This window comes from Sapajus apella, unplaced genomic scaffold (genome assembly GCF_009761245.1).
Source record: "Sapajus apella isolate SASKATOON/1434 unplaced genomic scaffold, GSC_monkey_1.0 scaffold113, whole genome shotgun sequence".
Lineage (NCBI taxonomy): Eukaryota > Metazoa > Chordata > Mammalia > Primates > Cebidae > Sapajus > Sapajus apella.
Window position 1 is genome coordinate 4227685 of NW_022437053.1, and position 21832 is coordinate 4249516.

The following is a 21832-nucleotide window of genomic DNA, read 5'->3' on the forward strand; positions in this document are numbered from 1 at the left end:
AATTCAGTGACTTGCCTGAGGCTAGAGGTTCCCAGGGACTGAAAACAGAACCCACAGCTCTCAATGCTATAAGGTTCTTCTTGAACACACTACCTGGACCCCTGGGGTTCAGCTCCTTGTGCCTGAGAACCTAGCCAGGGACCAGACACCCAGTGTGCTCATTCGGCACTCACTGACGGCAAAGCAGCCTCTAGACACTGAAATGGGGGGAAGGAGGACTGACTGAAATGAATGTGGTCAAAAGATGTCTAAAAGCTGCATTTTCCAAACCTCTAATCCTAGCTCACTCTAGCCTGAATCGTCCTCTCCTCTTTGCCCCTCTTCTAAAAAGGAGAAAGAAAAATATAAAATAATAGCGCAAATTGTGTGGGTGAGGGTGATTTTGTAAGTGGCTGAGACTGCATCCATTTAGTAGTGATACGGCTCCAAAGCTGCTTCTTGAAATGTGCTAAAATTATGTTCATCTGCACCACACTTATTTTACACCTGGACATTAAAAAAATGATTTTATGAGAAGAAAATGCAACAAGTGAGGAATGAACACAAAACAGCTAGCATAATGGATGAATATGTCTCATGATAACTAAAAATACACATTTATATGTTGCCCAAAAGGAACTCTAATTTTTTTTAAAAAAAGGACAATAATTTATTATTTATATGCATGAAATGAAAAAAAAGTCTTGTAGTTACGCTTTCATTAGGGTGGAGTTAATTTTAATAAACATGAAGTAATAACAAAGTTCAAATTAAATCACAGAAATTATCACTATTATCACTGGAGTCTGAATCTAGTTTTATGTCCCTAATACCAGATACTTAGTAAGGTAAAAAGTAAGCACATGTAACCTCTCCAAATTAACAGATCAAACAATGGCTCATTTTAATACATGTTTTAAAACTGACTTAAAAACAATAAGTGTTTTTAAATTTTAAAAATCCCTCATTTTTTTATTTTTCAATATTTTATGTTTCCTATACCTGCAATACCTTTTCCACTTGTTGATCTCTTCATCTACCTACTCGACACATTTATCATTCCCTAGAACCACTGGTAAGCACCAAAGTGTGCAGCACACAGTGATTTTCAGCAGACAGTGTTCTTGGACATATGCCATCTCACCTAAAGAAATGCATGGACTAAATCTCAATAACTATGTAGCCATGTATTATTTTTAAAGATTATCTAAAATTTTAAAATGGGCTAAGATAAACAAGAGGGAAGTAACATAAAACAAAATGTTTGTTGTCAAGTGTCAGGACAGGCAATTTAAAAGAGTGTAGGAAAAGATTTAGAAAACAATAGAATGTAGCACTCCACTATCCATGAAGCAAGGTAAGGCAAAACCAATGCTAAATATTCAAACATTCACATCTCCTTCCCAGATTGTTTCCGCAAAATACCAAAATGAATGACGAGATCTGAGAATGTGCTTATTTGAGGTCAGAGACGTTTCGTGGAGGCGCGGTCTACACAGGCTACCAGGAGATAAGAACTGGAGTCGATGACTGTTTAAAGCAAAAAGCAACAACAGCATCACTCTTGTGGTGTCTGTTGCTATTCTCTGCAATCACCCTCAAAAAACTCAAGAGTAAATGCACACACGTCTCACCCTGTGTTGAGATACACAGTCTCAACATTGAGACTTCTTTCAAACATTGGTGAAGTTGTATTTATTTCACTAAATACAGGTTTTCAAAAATACGCTGATCAAAACCTGAGGGGAAAATTTCAAGAAAGAATCTTCAAAGGTCATTTATCCCTCATTCTTTCTACCTCACCATCCTAAGTCCTTTAACTCAATTAACATTTTGGCCAAAATATTCATCTTATGCCACATCTCAAATCATGTCAATTACCTGCTTTAAAACCTTTACCATTTACAGGTTCCTTATTTCGTGAAATTATTACCTGAAGTCCTTGGCCTCCTGCAAAAGGTCCTAGGTGCACAGGGGTCTGTCCTGCTTTTCCAACTTCTTCTCTCGAATCTCCCCTTCTAAATCTCATCCTGTTCATCTATCCATTCATAACTCTGCCATTTTCTTCCCTAACCCAGAATATCCTCCTCCAAGCACACCAGTCAGAATTCTATTCCTACCCCTCACACAATTTAAATATAATTTCTTTCATGAAGCTTTCCACGTCAAATACCTCCCTCTTCCTAGCCAGCTTCTCCCAACCCTCCTCCTCCCTCCCTCTTCTGCCTGCCTCTATCATTTGTTTCTCTGATGGAACGTGCCACATCCTACCTGTTGCTATATTTTGGAGGGAATGAACAGAAAATACAGGAGCATAGGATTAAAGCTGTTACTCAGTCACGTTGTTGGAAAACAGTAAAATCTATTCATGAGCTTTATTAATCACCTGTTGTCATATCTACTCTAACGGTTTACAACATGCTTAAAGTGAGACCACTTCTTCAGTTTCATAACTTACCACACTTAGTTTTGTGTGACCAGTAAGGTGATTAATAAAACTCATAAATAGATTTCACTGTTTTCGAACAACGTGACTGAGTAGGAGCTCTAATCCTATGCTCGTATATTTTCTGTTCATTAACTCTAAAACGTGAGTCCCTAAACGATATTTAACCATTACTCCATTTGAGGTTCCTTTAGTAACAGGTGAAATATCATAGCTATTACCATCCACAAATATTTTAAGGAAAATCAGAGTTTTCTAGAACATGATGTGACCAATCTGCTTGGGAGAGGAATATATTTTAAATGGCTGACATTCACATCTGCCCAATAGCCTTCGGTCTCCAATCCTACTCATCTTCAACATTTGTTTATAATTAGTCTGTGTTTACAGAGCAAGAAAAATTACTATCATAAGAATGCAAAAAAGGCATACAAGTATATGATGGTATGCTATGTATAGCTAGCTATTGGCTATGTAATATACACTTAAAGATTGATGAATACAACGGCCTGTATCGTCAATTCGTCTTTCTGTTACTGGGTTCAGAGAAAATCAAGACACTTCAATTCACAGACTATGAATTAGGCAAATATTGATGAAGTTTTTTAAACGTACCAACTATCAGCATGATGCCAGAACAACTGGAAACCAAGTTTTAAAAACGACTCCAACAAATATGTGATGCTGTGCAACAACGCACTCTCCTCCCTCCTGGAATCACCTCACGATCGTACAGTGTTCTCAAAGGGTCAAATCCATACGTTTTCTCTCCCGCTTGCCATCCTCTTACATCGTAATCCACCAAATAGTCAATTAACTTCTGTCCTTAACTGTCTTCTCTAGAGAATGTGAAATCCCCAATTTAGAAAATCGCAGATTACAGAGTGTGGATCTTAAATGTATTAACCTGTTTCCTCAAAACCATAAAACAAACATTTTGAGTAAAACTATTTTTACTCAGGAGGCTGAGGCAGGAGAATTGCCTGACCCCAGGAGGCGGAGGTTGCGCTGAGCCGAGATCGCGCCATTGCACTCCAGCCTGGGTAACAAGAGCGAAACTCCGTCTCAAAAAAAAAAAAAAAAAAAAAAAAAAAAAAAACTATTTTTTATAGTATTACAAAAAACTAAAATATACATAATGTTAATTTTTACTGTAAGGTAATTTATGTAGCTACATCCCTTCTGGGTTTCTTGCTAACACTTTTAACTGTTGTAATATTTGACTTACAAATGTCCTAAGTGATATACTTTGAAAACAGGTACATCTTAAAATATATATTGTAAATTTAAAAGCTTGAGATTAAGAGTGAAAAATCAACGAGACTAGCTTGGTGTGGCCAAAAGTTTCTTCTTACAAAATCCTTTGTGGTAGGCATTTTAAAATTATCTCACTAATATCTATTTTAAAAAATAGTTTCATTTTATTTGTAAATGTTCGTATCTCTGTGATTTACTGCAAAGTTTCTCAAAATGTTGTCCACAAAATATCTGCTTCAAAATATTTGCAGAAGTAGTTTTAAACGCAGAGACCCCAAGACTCCAGCCAAGCTTGATTAGCATCCCTTAGAGAAACTAGCGAGCATGCATTTAAAGCAAGTTTGCCCACGTGATTCCGGCGTACACCAGAGATGAGAAGTCACCGAGTGGATCCGAAACGGTATCTCACTGCATTCTCAATGTTGCATATCCGACAAAAAGTTGCCAAACGATTTATTCCAAAATAATATTGTTTACCAATGCTCCTTCTAGAGTGCCTCTCAGCAGAAAACTAAACTAGTTCTCAAATTCCACGGCATTTCAGCCGAATTAAAAAATGAGAGAGTCATCCTTCTCCTGAGTCCCTGACCTCCTAAAGCGTTCCTGGCAAAAGCCCGCTCCGCACCTGTGGGTACCGACCTCCGCTTTCCGCAGCTCAGAGGATCGAACCGAGTCTGCACGCACCAAAGACCCGAGTGACCCCAGGGGTCAGCAGCCCGCGCCTCTCCGGGCAGAGCGGCTCCTCCGAGGCCCGCCTAGGCTCGGCCTCCTGCTCTCGGAGCCCCGTCAGCACCTCGGACAGAGACCGGCGGGGCCGGCCCTGGTCTCCCAGCCCAGCAGGCCGCCCGGAAACTCCGCAGACACCCCCAGAGCGCGCAGACCCCCGCGTTCGCTCCCTTTCCCGCAGCCGGCGTCTCCTTCCAAAGCACAACAAAGGAAGCCCAAAGCGCTCTTACCTAGAACACAGGAGCCGCCCCCACACTCACCTCCCGGCTCCCAGCGCCTGTTGCTACGGAGGCGAGACACGGCTCGGAAGCCTCGGGACCGGGGGCGGACCCTGGAAGGGCTGGGAGTGCACGGGCGGCGGCGGGGGGCGCGCGAGGCCGGCCTGGACCCCTCCGCAGGCAGGGTGCACCCTCCGCGGCTCCGGCTCCGGCGAGGCCCCGCGCGCCCAGGGCAGGTGCAGGGCGCCGGGCAAGCGAAGGGCCGGTGCCCGGGAGCGCGGCTCCCTCTGCGGGCCGGGGAAGCGCGGCCCGGACGAAGAGGCCTCCGGCCCAGCCCCGTGGACGCCCGTGATCTCAGACCGCGGGCCAGGGGCTCAGGGACAGCCCGGGGAGGGCACTCACCATGTTGACTTCGGAAACCATGTCGATGCTGGCGATGTCGATGTTCATCCCCACGCAGACCGGGGGACCTGCGGGAAGCGCGACACAGCGTCAGCCTGGCACTGGCGCGGGGCGCGGGCGGCTCCGAGCATGGGGGGCTCTCGCGGGAGGGGCGCGTGAGAGGGGCCCCCGCCCCCACCCCGCCCACCCCGCCGCGGCCCCGCGCTGTGGCCCCCGCCTCCCCCACCCAGGCCGCCGCCACCGCCGTGGGTCGCGCTTCCCGCAGCGGCCGCGCGCAGCCCACTTACCCCCGAAGTCAGGTCTCAGGCGGATGTCGTAGCCTTTCAGCAGCTTGTCCACCGTCTCCTTCACGAAGGACATGTTCCCGGGGTCGTTCACGCTGCGGGAGGGCGGGGGGCGCAAGAACAGGGTCAGGGGCGGCGTGACCACCCCCGCTCCTACCACCCCGCGCCCTCCCGCGCCCGCCGGCCCTCCCGCGCCCCTACCTCTGCGCGCAGCACACCACCGCCACCAGCACCGGGGCCGAGAAGATGCCGAAAAGCCTCCCTCCCGCAAGGCCCCACATCCCTCCGCCGCGCCCCGGCACGGGGGAGGGGGCGCCCCGCCGCCGTCGCGACCCGCAGCCGGGGCTGCTCCTGCTGCTGCCGCCGCCGCCGCCGCCGCCGCGCTGGCCCGGAGCGGAGGAGGGTGGAGGGGGAGGGGAGGAGCGGGAGGAGCGGGAGGAGGGAGGAGGGAGGAGCGCGCGCGGGCGCTGGGAGCGCGGGGGAGGAGGCCGGAGCCGGAGGCGGAGCCTCTGCGCCGTGCACCCTGCCCTCCCCCTCGCTCGCGGCGGCCCGAGGCCGGGGCCCTGGGCGCTCCCTCCAGCCTCGGCGGCCGCCGCACACAATCGGAGGTTGGGGACCACGGAGCGTGGGGGCGGCCCGGGCTGGACGAGGCGAGCGGAGCCGCGGCTGCGCGGAGCCGGGCGGGGCGGTGGGTCGGCCGCGGAGCCGGCTCCTCGGGGCTCCCCGCGGCCGGGCGAGCGTGGATACCGTCGGCAGCTGCAGCGCGGACACGGGCGGAGACGGAAACGCTGTCCGCCTCCCCCGGGCCCCGACGTCGGCCTCGCGCTCGACCACCGCCCGCCGCGGCGCAGCCCGAGAGCCCCCGGGTGCCGCCTGCGCCTGTGCCCGCTGACAGAGTACCGCCTCCCGACGGGGCCTCAGAGCGCGGGGAGGGCCCGCCCGCCTCACCTGCGGGGCTCGGAGCCTCGGGGCCCCAGGGTCCAGGACAGCCAGATGGGCAGCAGCAGCGCCAGCAGCCCGGAGCACATGGCGCTGCTCCTCCGGCCTAACCTGCCGGGATGCGCCCTCCCCGCAGCCTCCGAGCATCACACGGCGACGCGGGGATCCCCGCCCCTGCCTCCACCCCCTGGCTTTCCCGCCAGACCCGTCCTCCAGCCCCTGGCACGGCCCGATTCTTCATTTGTAAAATTGGACCTTTTTTAAAAAAGCTGCTCCCTGAACTGCACCTCTCACCCTCGCTCCTGAACATTTCTTGGGAGCACTGAGCCCTTTCTGCTCACATAGATACAAATGTAATGGATGCTTAAGGAAGGACTGCATATGTGTGTTTTATTATCTGCAAACGGGAATCCCAGTCGGACTTAGAGACTGGATTGTCATGCCAGAGATGGTAAAACACCTGCCTTTTCTGGGGCCGCCCGGAGCTGTCCGTGGTCCTTAATATAACGCCGGGGTCCTGCTTCCCAGTGACAGGCCTCTATCCCTTGGCCGTCATTAGGAGACACTGGCGCACTGGCACGAGGACCCTGGTGTACCACTTCACACCGGGTGCACCTGCCCTCTGGACCACCACCGCACAACTAAGGGGCCGCTCACCCACGGCCAGGGGTCGTATAAGTTTCTTTAATGAATGATCCCCAATAAAGTTTCTCTGTGCCTGGAACTTCTAATATTGAGGAAGATGGTTAAACAATCCTTCTTGTGACCAACTAACAAAACCTACACACTAAGCTCATTTTTGTGTTCTGTAGACTTCTTCACGTGATTCCAGGACTTAATGAATGGTTAATAATAGATAACTACTTCCCTGTATTGACTCATTTTTTTCTATGAAGGTTAAGCTTTTCTTTAATGTCATCGAGACTTTATCTTAGTAAATATCCAAATCTAGATCCTAAATCTCACGTTGGTACCTTTCTGTGCGTTAATTTTAAACATCGCTGCCTTTTCTAAAAATCAGCTATTTTATTTTTGGAACAGAAAATGTGACCACACTACCTAAAAGGTTCAGAGATAAATATAGCTCCCTAATTATTTTCTGGAAGTCTATTCACCACTGCTTTGCATTCAATGTCCTGTTAATGCACAATGGAATTATCTGGAAAATTACATCTGTTGTATCACACACACGTTCGTGGTTCAGCTTATTTCTATTTGCATGCAGCTCTTTTGGAGAAATGCCCTGCTGGGGATCGTGGCTATAAAAAGTCAACAATGAAATGAAGTTGTTTGAATGGAACCAACAACACAGCAAGAATTATCCCCCTCACTACCATGTTATATGTTCTAAGACTTGGAAAACCTCATTACAAACATTATCATCCAGCCGGGCATCACGTCAGACCTTCTTGACTTCACCCTGTCTGTGGAGCTTTTGGCTTTATCACCCCAGCTGCTGCCTCAGCACCCAGTTCTGCAAGAGCTCTGAGCAGCTTTACATGGGAACAAGCCCACATGGAATATCCACAAGGTCTAAGATGTCACAGAATTTGCTCAGTACTCACATATATGCAATATGACATTTCAGGCAAGTTAAAAATTTGTGGGGCAGACTTTTGGCTAATGGACAGATATCCAGTGAACCAAGGAGTCTCCCTTTATTGCCTCCTAAGAAATGTCCTGAGATGCAGTCACTGTTGGCCTCTCAAAGATGATCTTGTGAGATGGACCCATCAGTTACTTCATACTTGGCAGTGGGTGGCCCGCCTGTTAATGAACACTTGTATCTGCTCCCTGTCTTTCCATGCCTCGATTCCCTTTTCCTTTGCTCCTGTTTTCACTGGAATCAAATACCCCAGTAACATATCATCACCTAAATGTCACCTCAGAATATATTTTCTGGGGATCCTAGGCTGAGTTGTGAACTAATAAGCAAGTCATTAGAGGTGTCACCTAAAGGCTGGGCGTGGTGGCTCACACCTGTAATCCCAGCACTTTGGGAGGCCGATGAGGGTGGACCACTGGAGCTTGGGAATTTGAGACCTGCCTGACAAACATGGAAAAACCCTGTCTCTACTAAAAATACAAAAAAATTAGCTGGGCGTGGTGGCACATGCCTGTAATCCCAGCTACTCTGGAGACTGAGGCAGGAGAATCGCTTGAACCCAGGAAGCAGAGGTTGTGGTGAGCCAAAATCACACCATTGCACTCCAGCCTAAGCAACAAGAGCAAAACTCTGTCAAAAAAAAAAAAAAAAAAAGTGTCACCTAAAATGCAGTCTTTTTCTAAAGGCAAAATCAAGGAGAAAGACTGCACAGGTGTGATCAGGATGCATGGGTTATAAGGCCCTTACACACCTGCACACTACTGCTCATCACAGCTGCTGCCCAGCTTGCACCCACACCTGAGACAAAGGACAGACATGCGGCCCGCCACCCTTCCTCCTTGCTCAGCTCCCTCCAACACAGGCGGCCGCCTGGTAGGGGTGGATAAACACTGAACACCAGTACCCACATCCCTGTGCTCTCTTGCTTAGGTAGTAATTACGTATTAACCAGATCAGCAGAAAATTATTAATCCAGTTCTTACTTGCACTCAATTTAGACTGGAAGAGAAAAAGGCTCCAGAAGTCCCACATAGGGTAATTTTTCACTGCAGAAGAAAAAGGAGTTGAATGCCATTTTGTTCATAGAAAGGTGGTTTTAAATGGGCTGAAAAATATTTGGAGTCTCTCAAGGTAAACAGAAGGAAGGGAAGCAGATAGCTGGGAGGCATCCGGTGATCATGCTACCTTATTCTGATTTGCGCATTTTGGTTGACCCAAATGCCTTTTACCAAACTGTTCTGTTTAGTCACTCTTCTTTCTTACAGAAAGCTTGTTTTTTTAACAGTGTCAAAGTTTTCTGGCACTACATTTTGATGTTCTTCAAAAAAAAATAACTGAGGCAACTTGAGGTATATAGCACGTGAAATAAAATGTTACATGTATAGTTAGCTGAGTCTCGACATGTATAAACTAGTGTACATTTTCATTGTGCCCAAAGTTCTCTTGTAACCCTTTGACCCATCTGCCACCGAAGGTTCCAGACAAGCTCTGACCTACATACATTCTGTCATTATACTTGTTACTTTCATTTTTGCCTGTTCTAGGCATTCCATATAAGTAGAATGATGACATGTTGTTGCATGCCTGGCATCTTTCACTGGGGGTATTGTTTCTGAGATCTATTCATGGTGTTGCAGATCCGTCGTTAGTTCCTTTATATTGCCAAGTAGTATTCCATTCACCTGTTGATGGGCTTTTCTAATTTTAGTGATTATGAATAAAGATTCATATACAGGTCTTTATATGGACATGTGGTTTCATTTCTCTTGGACAAATACCTGGGAGTAAAATGGCTAAATCATGTGGTGAGTGTATGTTTAGTTTTATAAGGAACTGCCAAAATATTCCAAGGTACTTGGAGGCTTTTGCATCTCACCCACAACACAAGAAAAATGCAGCTGCTCCACACCCTCTTTGTTCATCTTGGTGGGTGTATAGTGGCACCCCATTGTGGTTTACATTTGGATTTGCCTGGTGATATCTAAGTAAGCATATTTCATTTACATATTGGCCACTCATATTTTCTTTTTGAAGATACAAGATTTTTGCCCATTTTAGTTGCATTCTCAGTCTTTTTTATTGAGATGTAAGAGCTTTTTTTTTTTTTTTGAGATGGAGTCTCACACTATCACCTGGGCTGGTGTGCAGTGGTGCAATCTCTGCCTCCTGGGTTCAAGTGATTCTCCTGCCTCAGCATCCCAAGCGGCCAGGATTACAGGTGCCTGTCACCATGCCTGGCTGACTTCTTGTATTTTTAGTAGAGATGGGGTTTCAATGCATTGGCCAGACTGGTCTTGAACTCCTGACCTCATGATCCACCCACCTTGGCCTCCCAAAGTGCTGGGATGAGCCACTGGACCTGGCTGGAGTTCTTTATATATTCGGGATATAAATCCTTTGTCAGATACATGTAATGTAAATATTTTCTCCCATTCTGTGGCCTTGCTGTTTCATTTGATAGTATCTTTCAAAGAAAAGAAGAATTTAATTTAGATGAAAGGCAATTTATCCATTTTTTTTTTCTTTTAAGATTCAGACTTTTGGTATTCTACTTTAGAAATCATTGTCTAATTAAAAGTTTAAATTTTCTGCATGTTATTTAAAAGTTAGCATTAATATTTATACCTGTTATTTGTTACTTGTTAACTTTTGTGGATGATGTAAGGGCTGAGATTCCTCTATATCAAGTGTATTAGTCAGTTCTCACATGCTATAAATACTAAATACCTGAGGCTGGGTAATTTATAAAGAAAAAGGATTAATTGTCTCACAATTCTGCAGGCTGTGCAGAAAGCATAGTGGCTTCTGTTTCTGGGGAGGCCTCAGGAAACTTATGATAGTATTGGAATGTAAAGGGGAAACAGGCAGGTCACATGGGCGGAGCAGGAGGAAGAGAGAGAGGAGGGAGGTCCTACACACTTTTAAACAGCTAGATCTCACGAGAACACACTCACCATTGTCACGACAACACCACGGGGGATGGTGATACACCAGAAGAAGCCGCCCCATGATCCAATCACCTCCCCACAGGCCCTACCTCCCACACTGAGGATTATAATTTAACATGAGATTTGAACAGGGACACAGATTCAAACCATATTATGAAACATGATTTGTTGAAATGTTCTTTCCTTCAATCTGGTAACTTGTACATTTTTGTTGAGAATCAATTGATCTTATGTGTGTAGCCATGATTTTTTACTCTATTTTATTTACTGTTTTCCATCAATTTATCTAAATATATTTATACTAATCCATACTGTTTTGATTAATGTAGCTATAAAGTTAATATTGAAATAAGGTAGCATAATCCAACTAATTTTATTCTTCTCCAAAATTGCTTTGACTATGTGAGGTCTTTGCATTTTCATAAACATTTTAGAATGATCTTTTCAATTTCTATAAAGAAGCCTGACGGGATTTTAATTTGCATTACATAAAATCTATATATTAATTTAGGAAAAACTCACATCTTAACAACATTGAAAACTATCTTTCAATTTGTGGAAACTATCTTTCTATTTATTTAGATCATCTTTAACTTCTTTTTATAAGTGCTTTGTAGATTTTAGTGTAGAGCTTCAGTATTTGATTCATTAAACTTATCATGATGTCATATTTTATGCTATTATAAGTGATTTTTAATATTTCACTTCCAATTGTATATTGCTAGTAAATATAAATATGATTCATTTTTGTATATTGTCATTCCATCCTCCAACCTTACTCAATGTACTTATCTTAATAGATTTTTTGGTAGATTCCTTAGGATTATATCCAGGAGATAATTATGTCATCTGTGAATACAAAGAGTGTATTTCTTCCTCTTCTATATGTAGATATTTTAAATTTCTTTTTCCTGCCTTACAGTACTGTCTGGGGCTCCCAGTGCAATGTGGAAAGGAAGTGGTGAGAGTGGACAAGCTTGCCTTATTCCAATATTAGGGGGAAATATTCAGGTTTCGTCATGGCTATTGCTTGGGTTTTTTTGTTTTTTGATTGTTTACCATTAAGTATGGTGTTGACATCTTCCTCTTGTTTTTCTTCTGTTCCCCCTCCCCGACCCTCTCTTCCTTTTCTTCTACCTCCTAGAAAAGTTCAGTCCTAATGGTAGAGAAGTACGTGGTGTGTACTGGTATGGAGTAGGTGCTCTCAGGCCAGAGTTCAGGCAGTGTGAGAGGGCACGAAGCTTCACAGCTCGAGAAACTGAGAAAAGCATCATTTTGCATAAGAGGCTTAGTTTGAAAATCATAGCCAAAGCAAAGTAAGAAAGGTCTGGACAGGGAGAGCCAGCCACGGATCTCAGATCATGGAAGGTGGGCAAAGTGGCCTGTGTTTGGAATCACCACCAAGGCAAAGCTAGGAAGACATCCCCGTGGAGGGCTGGTCTGGTTTGGCGGTCAGTTTCAGAGGGTGAGGAGAGTGTCTATGCATGAAGCCTGCCCTGCACGAGGCTCTAAGCGCACACAGGAGGAGGAGGTCATGCGCTGGGTGGGCCAGCCTGCCACACGGAGTTCAAGTTCACACAGTGCTAGGAGGGCTCCCCGACAGGAGGGCATACACAAGGTGAAGATTAGGAGGGCATTCATGTGGCAAGGTGACCTGCCATAGAAAAACAGCCCAAGCAAGGGCAGGAAGGCACCCATGTGCTGGGATGGCCCAAAATGGGGAGTCAGAACCTGAACAGGAAAAGGACAATGCCCACAGGGAATGGAAGCAGTGGCAGCCGTGGGAGATGGGCTACGTAGTGGAAGCTGAATCAAATAAGTACATGTATTAAGAATAATTGGATATACGCTGGGCATGGGGGCTCACCCCTGTAATCCCAGCACTTTGGGAGGCTGAGGCGGGTGGATCACAAGGTCAGGAGTTTGAGACAAGCCTAGCCTGGCCAATATGGTGAAACCCCATCTCTACTAAAAATATAAAAATTAGCTGGGCGTGCCAGTAGTCCCAGCTACTCGGGAAGCTGAGGCAGGAGAATCACTTGAACCCAAGAGGCTGAGGTTGCAGTGCTCCAAGATCACGCCTCCACACTCCAGCCTGACAACAAAGCGAGACTCGGTCTCAAAATAATAAAAAGAGTAATGGAAGCCAAGTTTGTCTCTGTTGGAGACGAGAGTTACACGTACAAAACAAGGGAGAAATAATTCCTGTGGGATGATGGCAATTCAATGTATTAGTGTGAACTAATGATTTTCAAAGTATATTTATAAATATATAGACGTCTATATATACGTACTTACTGTATACAGACATATACACACATGCACGCGCGCACACACACACACACACACACACACACACACACATTCTCTGCTTCTATACGTACTTACTGTATACAGACATATACACACATGCACGCACGCGCACACACACACACACACACACACACACACACACACACACTCTCTGCTTCTACCCACCAAGAGGGCCTGGGAACAGTGACAACACAATAGCAATGAGCACTCTCTGCACCCAGTTTTTGGCCTCTCAATACTATTTTCTACTGAAAGGAACCAGAGTTACTTGGGAAAATGGATAATTCTAGAGACAGACAGGGAAAGCATAAGATGGAATTGGGGTATTTGTGGCATAGCAAGGAGGTGTTCAAAGAATGATGAGAACATGTCAGAAAGACAAAAAATCCAGCTTGAATGTTTTTATACTGACTAATTCTGGGATGATTTGATTAAAAATAAAAAATAACAGTAATGAATTATAACCCAAAGGATAAAACAGGAAAATTAGAGTTTGTGCACATTAATTGTTGGATCATAAATGATATATTTTGATCATTAATGGTAATAAATTACATAGCTTTTAAGCACGTGTTTCACAAAATTAATTATAAAAACAACTATAAAATTAATTATGAAGTAAAAATAGTAACTTTATAGTTAGCTGGGCAGATACTACCTTAATCAAGAGATCAATATGAACAAATTTAAAAAATTAAATACATCAAAATTATGCATCCTATGATATAAGACAGTGAGAAGATTATTGTATCAGTTTATGGCATTTCCACAAAAATACACAAGCTAAGTCCAATCATGAGGAAACATCAGACAAACCCAAATTAAGAGAATTCCTAAAGATAATGTCCCTATAATAATTCAAAAGTGCCAATACTATCAAAGTCCAGAAAAGACTGATTAACTAAAGTAAACCAAAGAGACAGGAACTCACAATGCATGCATAATTCTGGTCTCCATCATTTTGCTGTAAAATATTTTAATGAGACAACTGGTTGATCTTGAATGGGGTATAAAGATTGGCAATAATTTAAGAGTATCTATTTCCTGAAATTTTGATAATTGTATTGTAAAACACAAGTCTCTTGGTATCTATGAAACCACACTAAGATGTGTGAGAAAAATTTTCTGTAATATTTTGATGACTTTAAAGTAAAAAAAAAAAAGTAGTTTTCTGTAGATGCCCTTTATCACATTAAGGAAACTGCCTTCTATTCCTAGTTTTGTGGAGAGTTTTATCAAGAAAAGTATGGAATTTCATCAGGTGCTTTTTTTTTTTTTTTTTTTTTTGGTATTTATGGGATAATCATTAATTTCCTCCTTTATTCTCCTTTTTCTTTTCTTTTTTTTGAGATGGAGTTTCACTCTGTGGCCCAGGCCTAATCTCAGCTCACTGCAACCTCCACCTCCTGGTTCAAGTGATTTTCCTGCCTCAGCCTCCTGAGCAGCTGGGATTACAGGTGTGCGCCACAGTGCCTGGCTAATTTTTTTTATTTTTAGTAGAGATGGGGTTTCACCATATTGGTCAGGCTGGTCTCAAACTCCCAACCTTGCCCACCTCAGCCTCCCAAAGTGTTGAGATTACAGGCGTGGGCCACCACACCTGGCCTCCTTTATTCTTTAGCATAATAAATGACATTGATTTTTTAAAAGTTAGGCAATATTTGTGTTCCTAGGATACACATTGCTTGGTCATTTTGCTTATATTTTTACCTGTTGCTGGATTTGATTGTTCAATATTACTATTAAAAATGTACGTGCCTATGTTCATAAGCATTTTGGTGTATATTTGCCTTTTCTTGCCTGGTTTTTGTATTAGCGCAATGCTGACCTCGGAAAGCAAGGTTCCATATATGTTTCTTTCTCCTATAATTTTTGAAAGGTTTTTCTGTAGGATTGTCATTACATCTTTCTTAAATATCTCCTAGAATTCATCAATGAAACCAATGAAGTTTGAAGATTTCCTTAATTTTTAAATAATAAATATGATATCTTTTGCAGACATAAGCTATTTAGATTTCTATTTCTTATGAGTTTTGTTAATTTACATAAAGTTTGTCTGTTTCATCTAATTATCAAATTTATTAATGAAAAATATGTATAACATTTCCTTATCATAATTTTTAAAGTCTGCAGTGCACGTAGTTATGCTCCCACTTTCTTTTCTGATATTGGTAGTTTGCGTCCTCTTTTTTATCTTGATGAGTCTAGCTGAAAGTTGCTTACTTTCATGCATCTTTTCAAATACTCTGCTTTTGGTCATACCTCTTTGCTCTATTATGTCTGTTCTGTAGCTTATCAATTTCTGCTCCTGTCTTTACTGTTTCCTTTCTTCTACTTTCTTTGGCTCTGCTTTGCTTTTTCCTTTTGTAGTTTCTTTTTCTTTTTTTATTGCATTTTAGGTTGGGGTACATGTGAAGAATATGCAAGATTGTTGCATAGGTACACACCTGGCAGTGTGATGTGCTGTCTTCCTCCCCTTCACCTGTATCTGGCATTTCTCCCCCTACTATCTCTCCCCAACTCCCCACCCCACTCCTTTTTTTTTTTTTTTTGAGACGGAGTTTCGCTCTTGTTACCCAGGCTGGAGTGCAATGGCGCCATCTCGGCTCACCGCAACCTCCGCCTCCTGGGTTCAGGCAATTCTCCTGCCTCAGCCTCCTCCTTTTGTAGTTTCTTAGGATTGAAGCTTAACGATTTTTTAGAACTTTTCTAATGTGGGTATTTAAAGTTATATATTTCTAAGCTTCAGTAGTATTCCAAAAGTTTTAGTAAGCTACATTTTAATTTACTTCATAGTATTTTCTGCTTTGATTTTTATTAGCCATAGGTATTTAGAAGCATGTTCTTTTATTCCCAAACATTTGGAAATATGCCAGGCTTCATTTTGCTATTAATTTTTAATTTAATTGTGTTAGAGAACATATTTTCTTTTTTTTTTTTTTTTTTTTTTTTTTGAGACAGAGTCTCACTCTGTCACCTAGGCTGGAGTGCAATGGCACGATCTCGGCTCACCGCAGCCTCCGCCTCCCAGGTTCAAGCGATTCTCTTGCCTCAGCCTCCTGAGTAGCTGGGATTACAGGCACATGCCACTGCGCCCAGCTAATTTTTGTATTTTTAGTAGAGACAGGCTTTCAATATCTTGGCCAGGCTGGTCTTGAACTCCTGACCTCATGATCCACCCGCCTCGGCCTCCCAAAGTGCTGGGATTACAGGTGCGAGCCACCACACCCAGCCTAGAGAACATATTTTCTATATATTCAGCTCTTCTGAATTTGCTGTGATAATAGTTCTGACCTGTGCATGATTTACATTGGTGACTATATCATGCACACTTGGGCAGATAGGCATTCTGCCCTTTGAGGGTGGAGCGTTGTCTAAATGTCACTTAGGTTAAGTTGGCTGACGGTGATGTTTGGGTTTTATGTATCTATCCTTACTGATTTTCTGTGTACTTATTCTCTCACTTACTGAGAGGGGAATGCTGATGTCTTTAAATATTATTATTTGCCCGTTACTTTTTTCAGTTCGTTGAGTTTCTGCTACCTGTCTTTTGAAACTGTTATTTGGTGCATAGGCATGAAGGATTTTTATGTCTTTTTGATGAACTGTGCCTTTTATTATCCAAAATGTCCTCTTTATTGCTGGTAGGATTGCTTGCCTGAAGCTGGCTCTGTCTTAACTTAATAACTACTCCAGCTCTCTTATGATAATTTTTCCTTTTACTTCAGCTTATTTGCTTAGAGTTAAAATCTCTTTTTTGTGGGCTTCGTTTGTCAGGCCAAGCTTCTTTAACGTGTCTGACAATTCCTGCCTGTTAGTTGGACTGTCCAGTTCAGAGCTGTTTAATAGAAACGCAATGTAAGCCACATGATGTAATTTTTAAAAAATTTCTGTAGCCATATTGAAAAGGGGAAACAAATGGAATTAACTTTAGTCATTTATTGAACCCAATATAACCAAAATATATTTCAATCTGTAATCAAAGTAAAAATATAAATTTTAAAAAGGGCCATACTAAATATTGAGAATCTGGTTGTTTTAAGATACACCTGCAGTACATCTTCATTTGGGATAGATTCATTTCAGGTGCCCGATAGTCACAAGTGGCTAGTAGCTACCATTTTGCACAATGCAAATCTAAACTATCTGCATTTAATGTCATTATTGAAGTGGTAGAGTTTAAGCCAAGCATCATTTTTTTTGTTTGTTTTCTGTTTATTGAATCTGTTGATTGCTCTTTCCCACCTTTTCCTGCCTTATAAAAAAATCAATTGGTTGAAGTTTTTAGCATTCAGTTCTATATTTACTGTGGGATTATAAACTATGCCTTTTTTAGTGTTTACGGTTTACAACATTCATCTTTAAGTACAGTCTAGTGTCAAATACTATAATTCTCTTGAATGTGTAAAGCAAGAACCTCACCGCAGCACAACTCTACACCCCAAAATTGTGTGCTATTTCCTTATATTTTACTTTTATACATGTTAAAATACCATAATACATTGATATTGCTATAAATACCTTTCACGAAATATTTTAAATTAATTATCTACATATTTGCTGTTCATAGCACTTATTACTTTATAGATATACATGTTTTCATCTGATATTATTTTCATTTTGTCTAAGGAGCTTACTATACATTTCTTTTAGAGCATGTCTCCTAGTGACAATTCTCTAGCTTTTTTTGACTGAAAATCTACAGTTTGCCTACATTTTCATGAGATTATTTTGCTAAATATGAAAGTCAAAAAGTTGACAGGCTCTCTTTTAGCACTTTAAAAATAGTATTCCTTTGTCATTTCATAAAAATTGGTAAAAATTTCTTGTGTATTTCAATAAGAAAATAAAAATGTATTATCTCTGTCCTCACATACATATATTTTTTTAAAATTTTTCAGAGACAGGGTCTAGCTCTGTCATCCAGGCTGGAGTACTGTGGTTTAATCATAGCTTACTGCAGTCTCAAACTCCTGGGCTCATGTGATCTCCTGCCTCAGCTTCCCCAGTAGCTGGGACTTACAGGTGCATGCCACTGAGACCAGCTAATTTATTTATTTTTTACTTTAAAATTTTTTTGGTAGAGACGGGGTGCCACTTTGTTGCTCAAGCTGCTTTCAACCTCCTCGCTTCAAGTGATCCTCCCAAAGTGCTGGGATCACAGACATGAGCCACTGCACCCAGCCCATAATATCTTAATATACCCCATCTGGGTTGCCTTTAAGTTTTTTATCTATCACTACTTATCACCAATTTTATCTCAATGTTCCTAGACATGTTTTTCTTTTTGTTTCTCCTTCTTGGAATTCATTGAGCTTCTCAGATCTGTGTGTTTATAGCTTTCACCTTATTGGGACAATTTGCAGCTAGTATTTTCAAAAACATGTTTCCTCCCCTCTTCTGAAATTCCGATTACACACTTGTATGACACTTTGATGCAGTCCCACATTTTCTTTATTTCAGTCTATTTTTCCACTGTTCTTTAGTTCAGATAACCATATTATTATGTTTTCAAGTTCTCCTTGTAAAATGTTTATATTTTTATGTGTACACAGTAGGTGTATATATTTACGTGGTACAGGAGATATTTTGGTAGAGGCATACAATGCACACTGATTACATCAACGTAAATGGGGTATTCATCTCCTCAAGCATTTATTATTTGTGTCACAAACATTCCAGTTATACTTTTAGTTATTTTTAAATGTACAACCAGTTATTGTTGATTGTAGTCACCCTATTGTGCTATCAAATACTGAATCTTATGCATTCTAACTATATTTTGTTAGAATTATGCAATTATGTAATTGTATAATTTTCTAACATATGTAATTATGTTAGAGAAAAATCACTATTATATTTGCATCAATCTAATAGCTTTTTTTGGTGAAATCTCTAAGTTTTTCCAAATATAAGACTGTATCATCTGCAAACAAGGACAATTTGATGTCTTCCTTTTCAGTCTGGATGCCCTTTCTTTCTGTCTCTTGTCTGACTGCTCTTACTAGGACTTTCAAGTACTATGTTGACTAACAGTGGTGACAGAGGACACCACAGCTACTCTTGTCTTCTGCATTGTCCTATTTGCTTCGAGTCATGTCCGGTGACATCATCATTTCAGAAATTACATTTGAGCTCTACAATTTTCATTTGGTTCTTATATATTCCATTATTGCCTTCACTGTGTTCATTGTTTCTTTAAACCATTAAGCTCATCAATAGTAGCTTTTATCATTTTCTTGTCTGGTTATTCAATCATCTGTCTCATTTCTTGGGCTGTCTATAATGAGTGTTTTTTTTTGGGGGGGGGGGTTATGTGTTAACATTTTCCTGAATCTTGGTATGCTAATAATTCCTTTTGCACTCTGCGTATTGTGAATTTTAAGTTGTTCTGTGCTGTATTTTGCCATCTTCTTTTAAAGGGTGTTTGTCTTTATTCCAGCAGTAAAGTTATATGCTGATCAGTTTCATCTTTTAAAGAGTAGTTTTAAAGTTTTTAAAGGGAAGGTCTAAGGTGGCCTTTAACCTAAGGCTATTTTGGCCATACTACTAAAGCATTACTCTTCTGGGATACCTATTTAATATGCCCATTTAATGGTTCTATTTAATGGTTTTTGTTTGTTTGTTTGTTCGAGACAGAGTCTTGCTCTGTTGTCCAGGCTGGAGTCGGCTCAGTGCAATCTCTGCCTCCCAGGTTCATGCGACTCTCCTGCCTCAGTCTCCCCTGTCACTGGGATCATAGGAGCATGCCACCATGCCCAGCTAATTTTTATTTAATGGTCTTTATATGTTTAATAAGGATCCTCCATTCTTGCTGGTTAGAATTAGAAAGTCACCTAGTCTTGTGTAACCTCTGAAAATCATGTAGGTATAGATCCCATGCTATTGTCTATTTAGCTCTGTTGAGACTCACTCTATGTATGTACAGCTCAATACTCATCAATAAATGCAAGAGAGGCCGGGCGCGGTGGCTCAAGCCTGTAATCTCAGCACTTTGGGTGGCTGAGGCGGGCGGATCACGAGGTCAAGAGATCAAGACCATCCTGGCCAACGTGTAAAAAACCCTGTCTCCACTAAAAAAATACAAAAAAAAAAAAAAAAAAAGCTGGCCGCGGTGGCATGTGCCTGTAGTCCCAGCTACTCGGGAGGCTGAGGCAGGAGAATTGCTTGAATCCAGGAGGCGGAGGTTGCAGTGAGCTGAGATCGCGCCACTGCACTCTAGCCTGGCGCCTGGCGACAAAGCAAGACTCTGTCTCAAAAAATAAATAAATAAATGCAAGAGAACCCAGGTGTCTTGAGCTCCCTCTCTCTCTCTGCATAGCGTCCCCTCTCTCATTCTATATTCTGCAGATTTAAGTTGCTGCATTCTTTCGGAACTCTGGTCTCTGCCTTCTCAATCTAGTGATCTGCCGTGTCCTGCTTGGAATTCTTCTCACTACACTGCAGTCCATAAAGGTCTGTAGGCAAAAAGCCAAGTCGATTGTAGGGCTCTTGTTTCCCTTCTCTAAGGGATCACAGTGCCACACCGCCTACTGTTTAATGACTACATACAGTTGTTTCACACGTTTTGTTCAGCTTTTCTAGCGACTTCTGATACAAAAACAAGTCTAGTCACATTTACTTCATTATTGCTGGAAGGAGAAATCTTAAACTGATTTGAATATAGGGAAATGACAATTGATGTTACTAAGAGCAATTGCTGAGAGTAATTGTCACTGTTCTCAGAACAGTGATCTAAAAGCAGCAAAGGCTCTTATCTCAGTATCTCACTAAATCCATAATAACTTTTCTAGCAAAGTATGCTTATATATCCTACTAAGTATATTTACAGCTATGGCAAAATCCCAATCAGAAAGGCTAATTTCAAACCCTTGTCCCAGGAGTAGTAATTGCTGAAATGCCAATGGGGAGAGGGGAAAAGATGTGACTTGCTTGGTTAATTTTTAATTAATCAAAGAAATAGGAGACAAGAATTGCCCTGAAAAAAAATGATTACTAGTGATAGACAAAATATTTTTCAGTCAATAAATCATACAGTTTGTTGTTGTCTTCCTGCACTGGAACATTTTACTACCCAAGGTTTCCAGAGACACTCTACTTACGCCAGAAACACCACATGAAAAGATCCTAATCCAATGATGACATAATGTGCATTTCCAAGATATTACTCTAGATTCTAACACATTCAATAACAATGGACTTAGAAATCTATCAATCAATCAGTGTTTTCCAAAAAATTTCTTTTAAGATTAATGCCATGGTTCCCCTTTTCTTCTTCTCCTCAGTCACTCTTTGTGTGGGTCTCCTTCCTAACCTGACTTAATTGCAATGATGATGAGAAATACTGAAGAGATGGTCTAATACTCATAAGTATAAGCCGGGTGCAATGAGAGACATACATAAAATTAAAAACTGTTTTTGTGTTTTAAGATCATACAAATAGGAAACTGACACAAACTTGAAAGTCTAACTCCACAGTAGGGCTGCAACTTAATGAAAAGTGTAAATCAAAACACAGGTAAAAATAAAGGAAAAAATCTTGCACTATTTCAGTACATCTGAATCTCTGAGTAGTCTCTTTAGTTTGAAAAGAAACACCCTCATCCTTTCTCCTGGGAATCACACACTGAATTATTAGAGGTAAAAAGACATGATGTATACAAGTTATGTTCAAATAGACTGGGAAAAATAATAATTTGTGTGTGTTTATATTT

General features: G+C 42.1%; 1 protein-coding gene across 3 annotated transcripts in view; it reads right to left on the reverse strand.

The window, feature by feature from the left end:
* Positions 1–21832, reverse strand: part of GABRB3 (gamma-aminobutyric acid type A receptor subunit beta3) — a 342036-nt gene that overhangs the window by 198438 nt on the left and 121766 nt on the right. The window contains exons 1-3 of one of the 3 annotated variants that reach the window (XM_032259967.1): positions 6261–6392; positions 5316–5407; positions 5029–5096 (exon numbers count right to left, since the gene is read on the reverse strand). In XM_032259967.1, coding sequence (XP_032115858.1) covers positions 5029–5096; positions 5316–5407; positions 6261–6340 — 240 coding nt within the window. In that variant the 5' untranslated portion in view covers positions 6341–6392. Of the gene's footprint in view, positions 1–5028; positions 5097–5315; positions 5408–5513; positions 5700–6260; positions 6393–21832 lie in introns of those variants that run through there. The other 2 variants (XM_032259966.1, XM_032259965.1) reach the window with 2 other exon arrangements.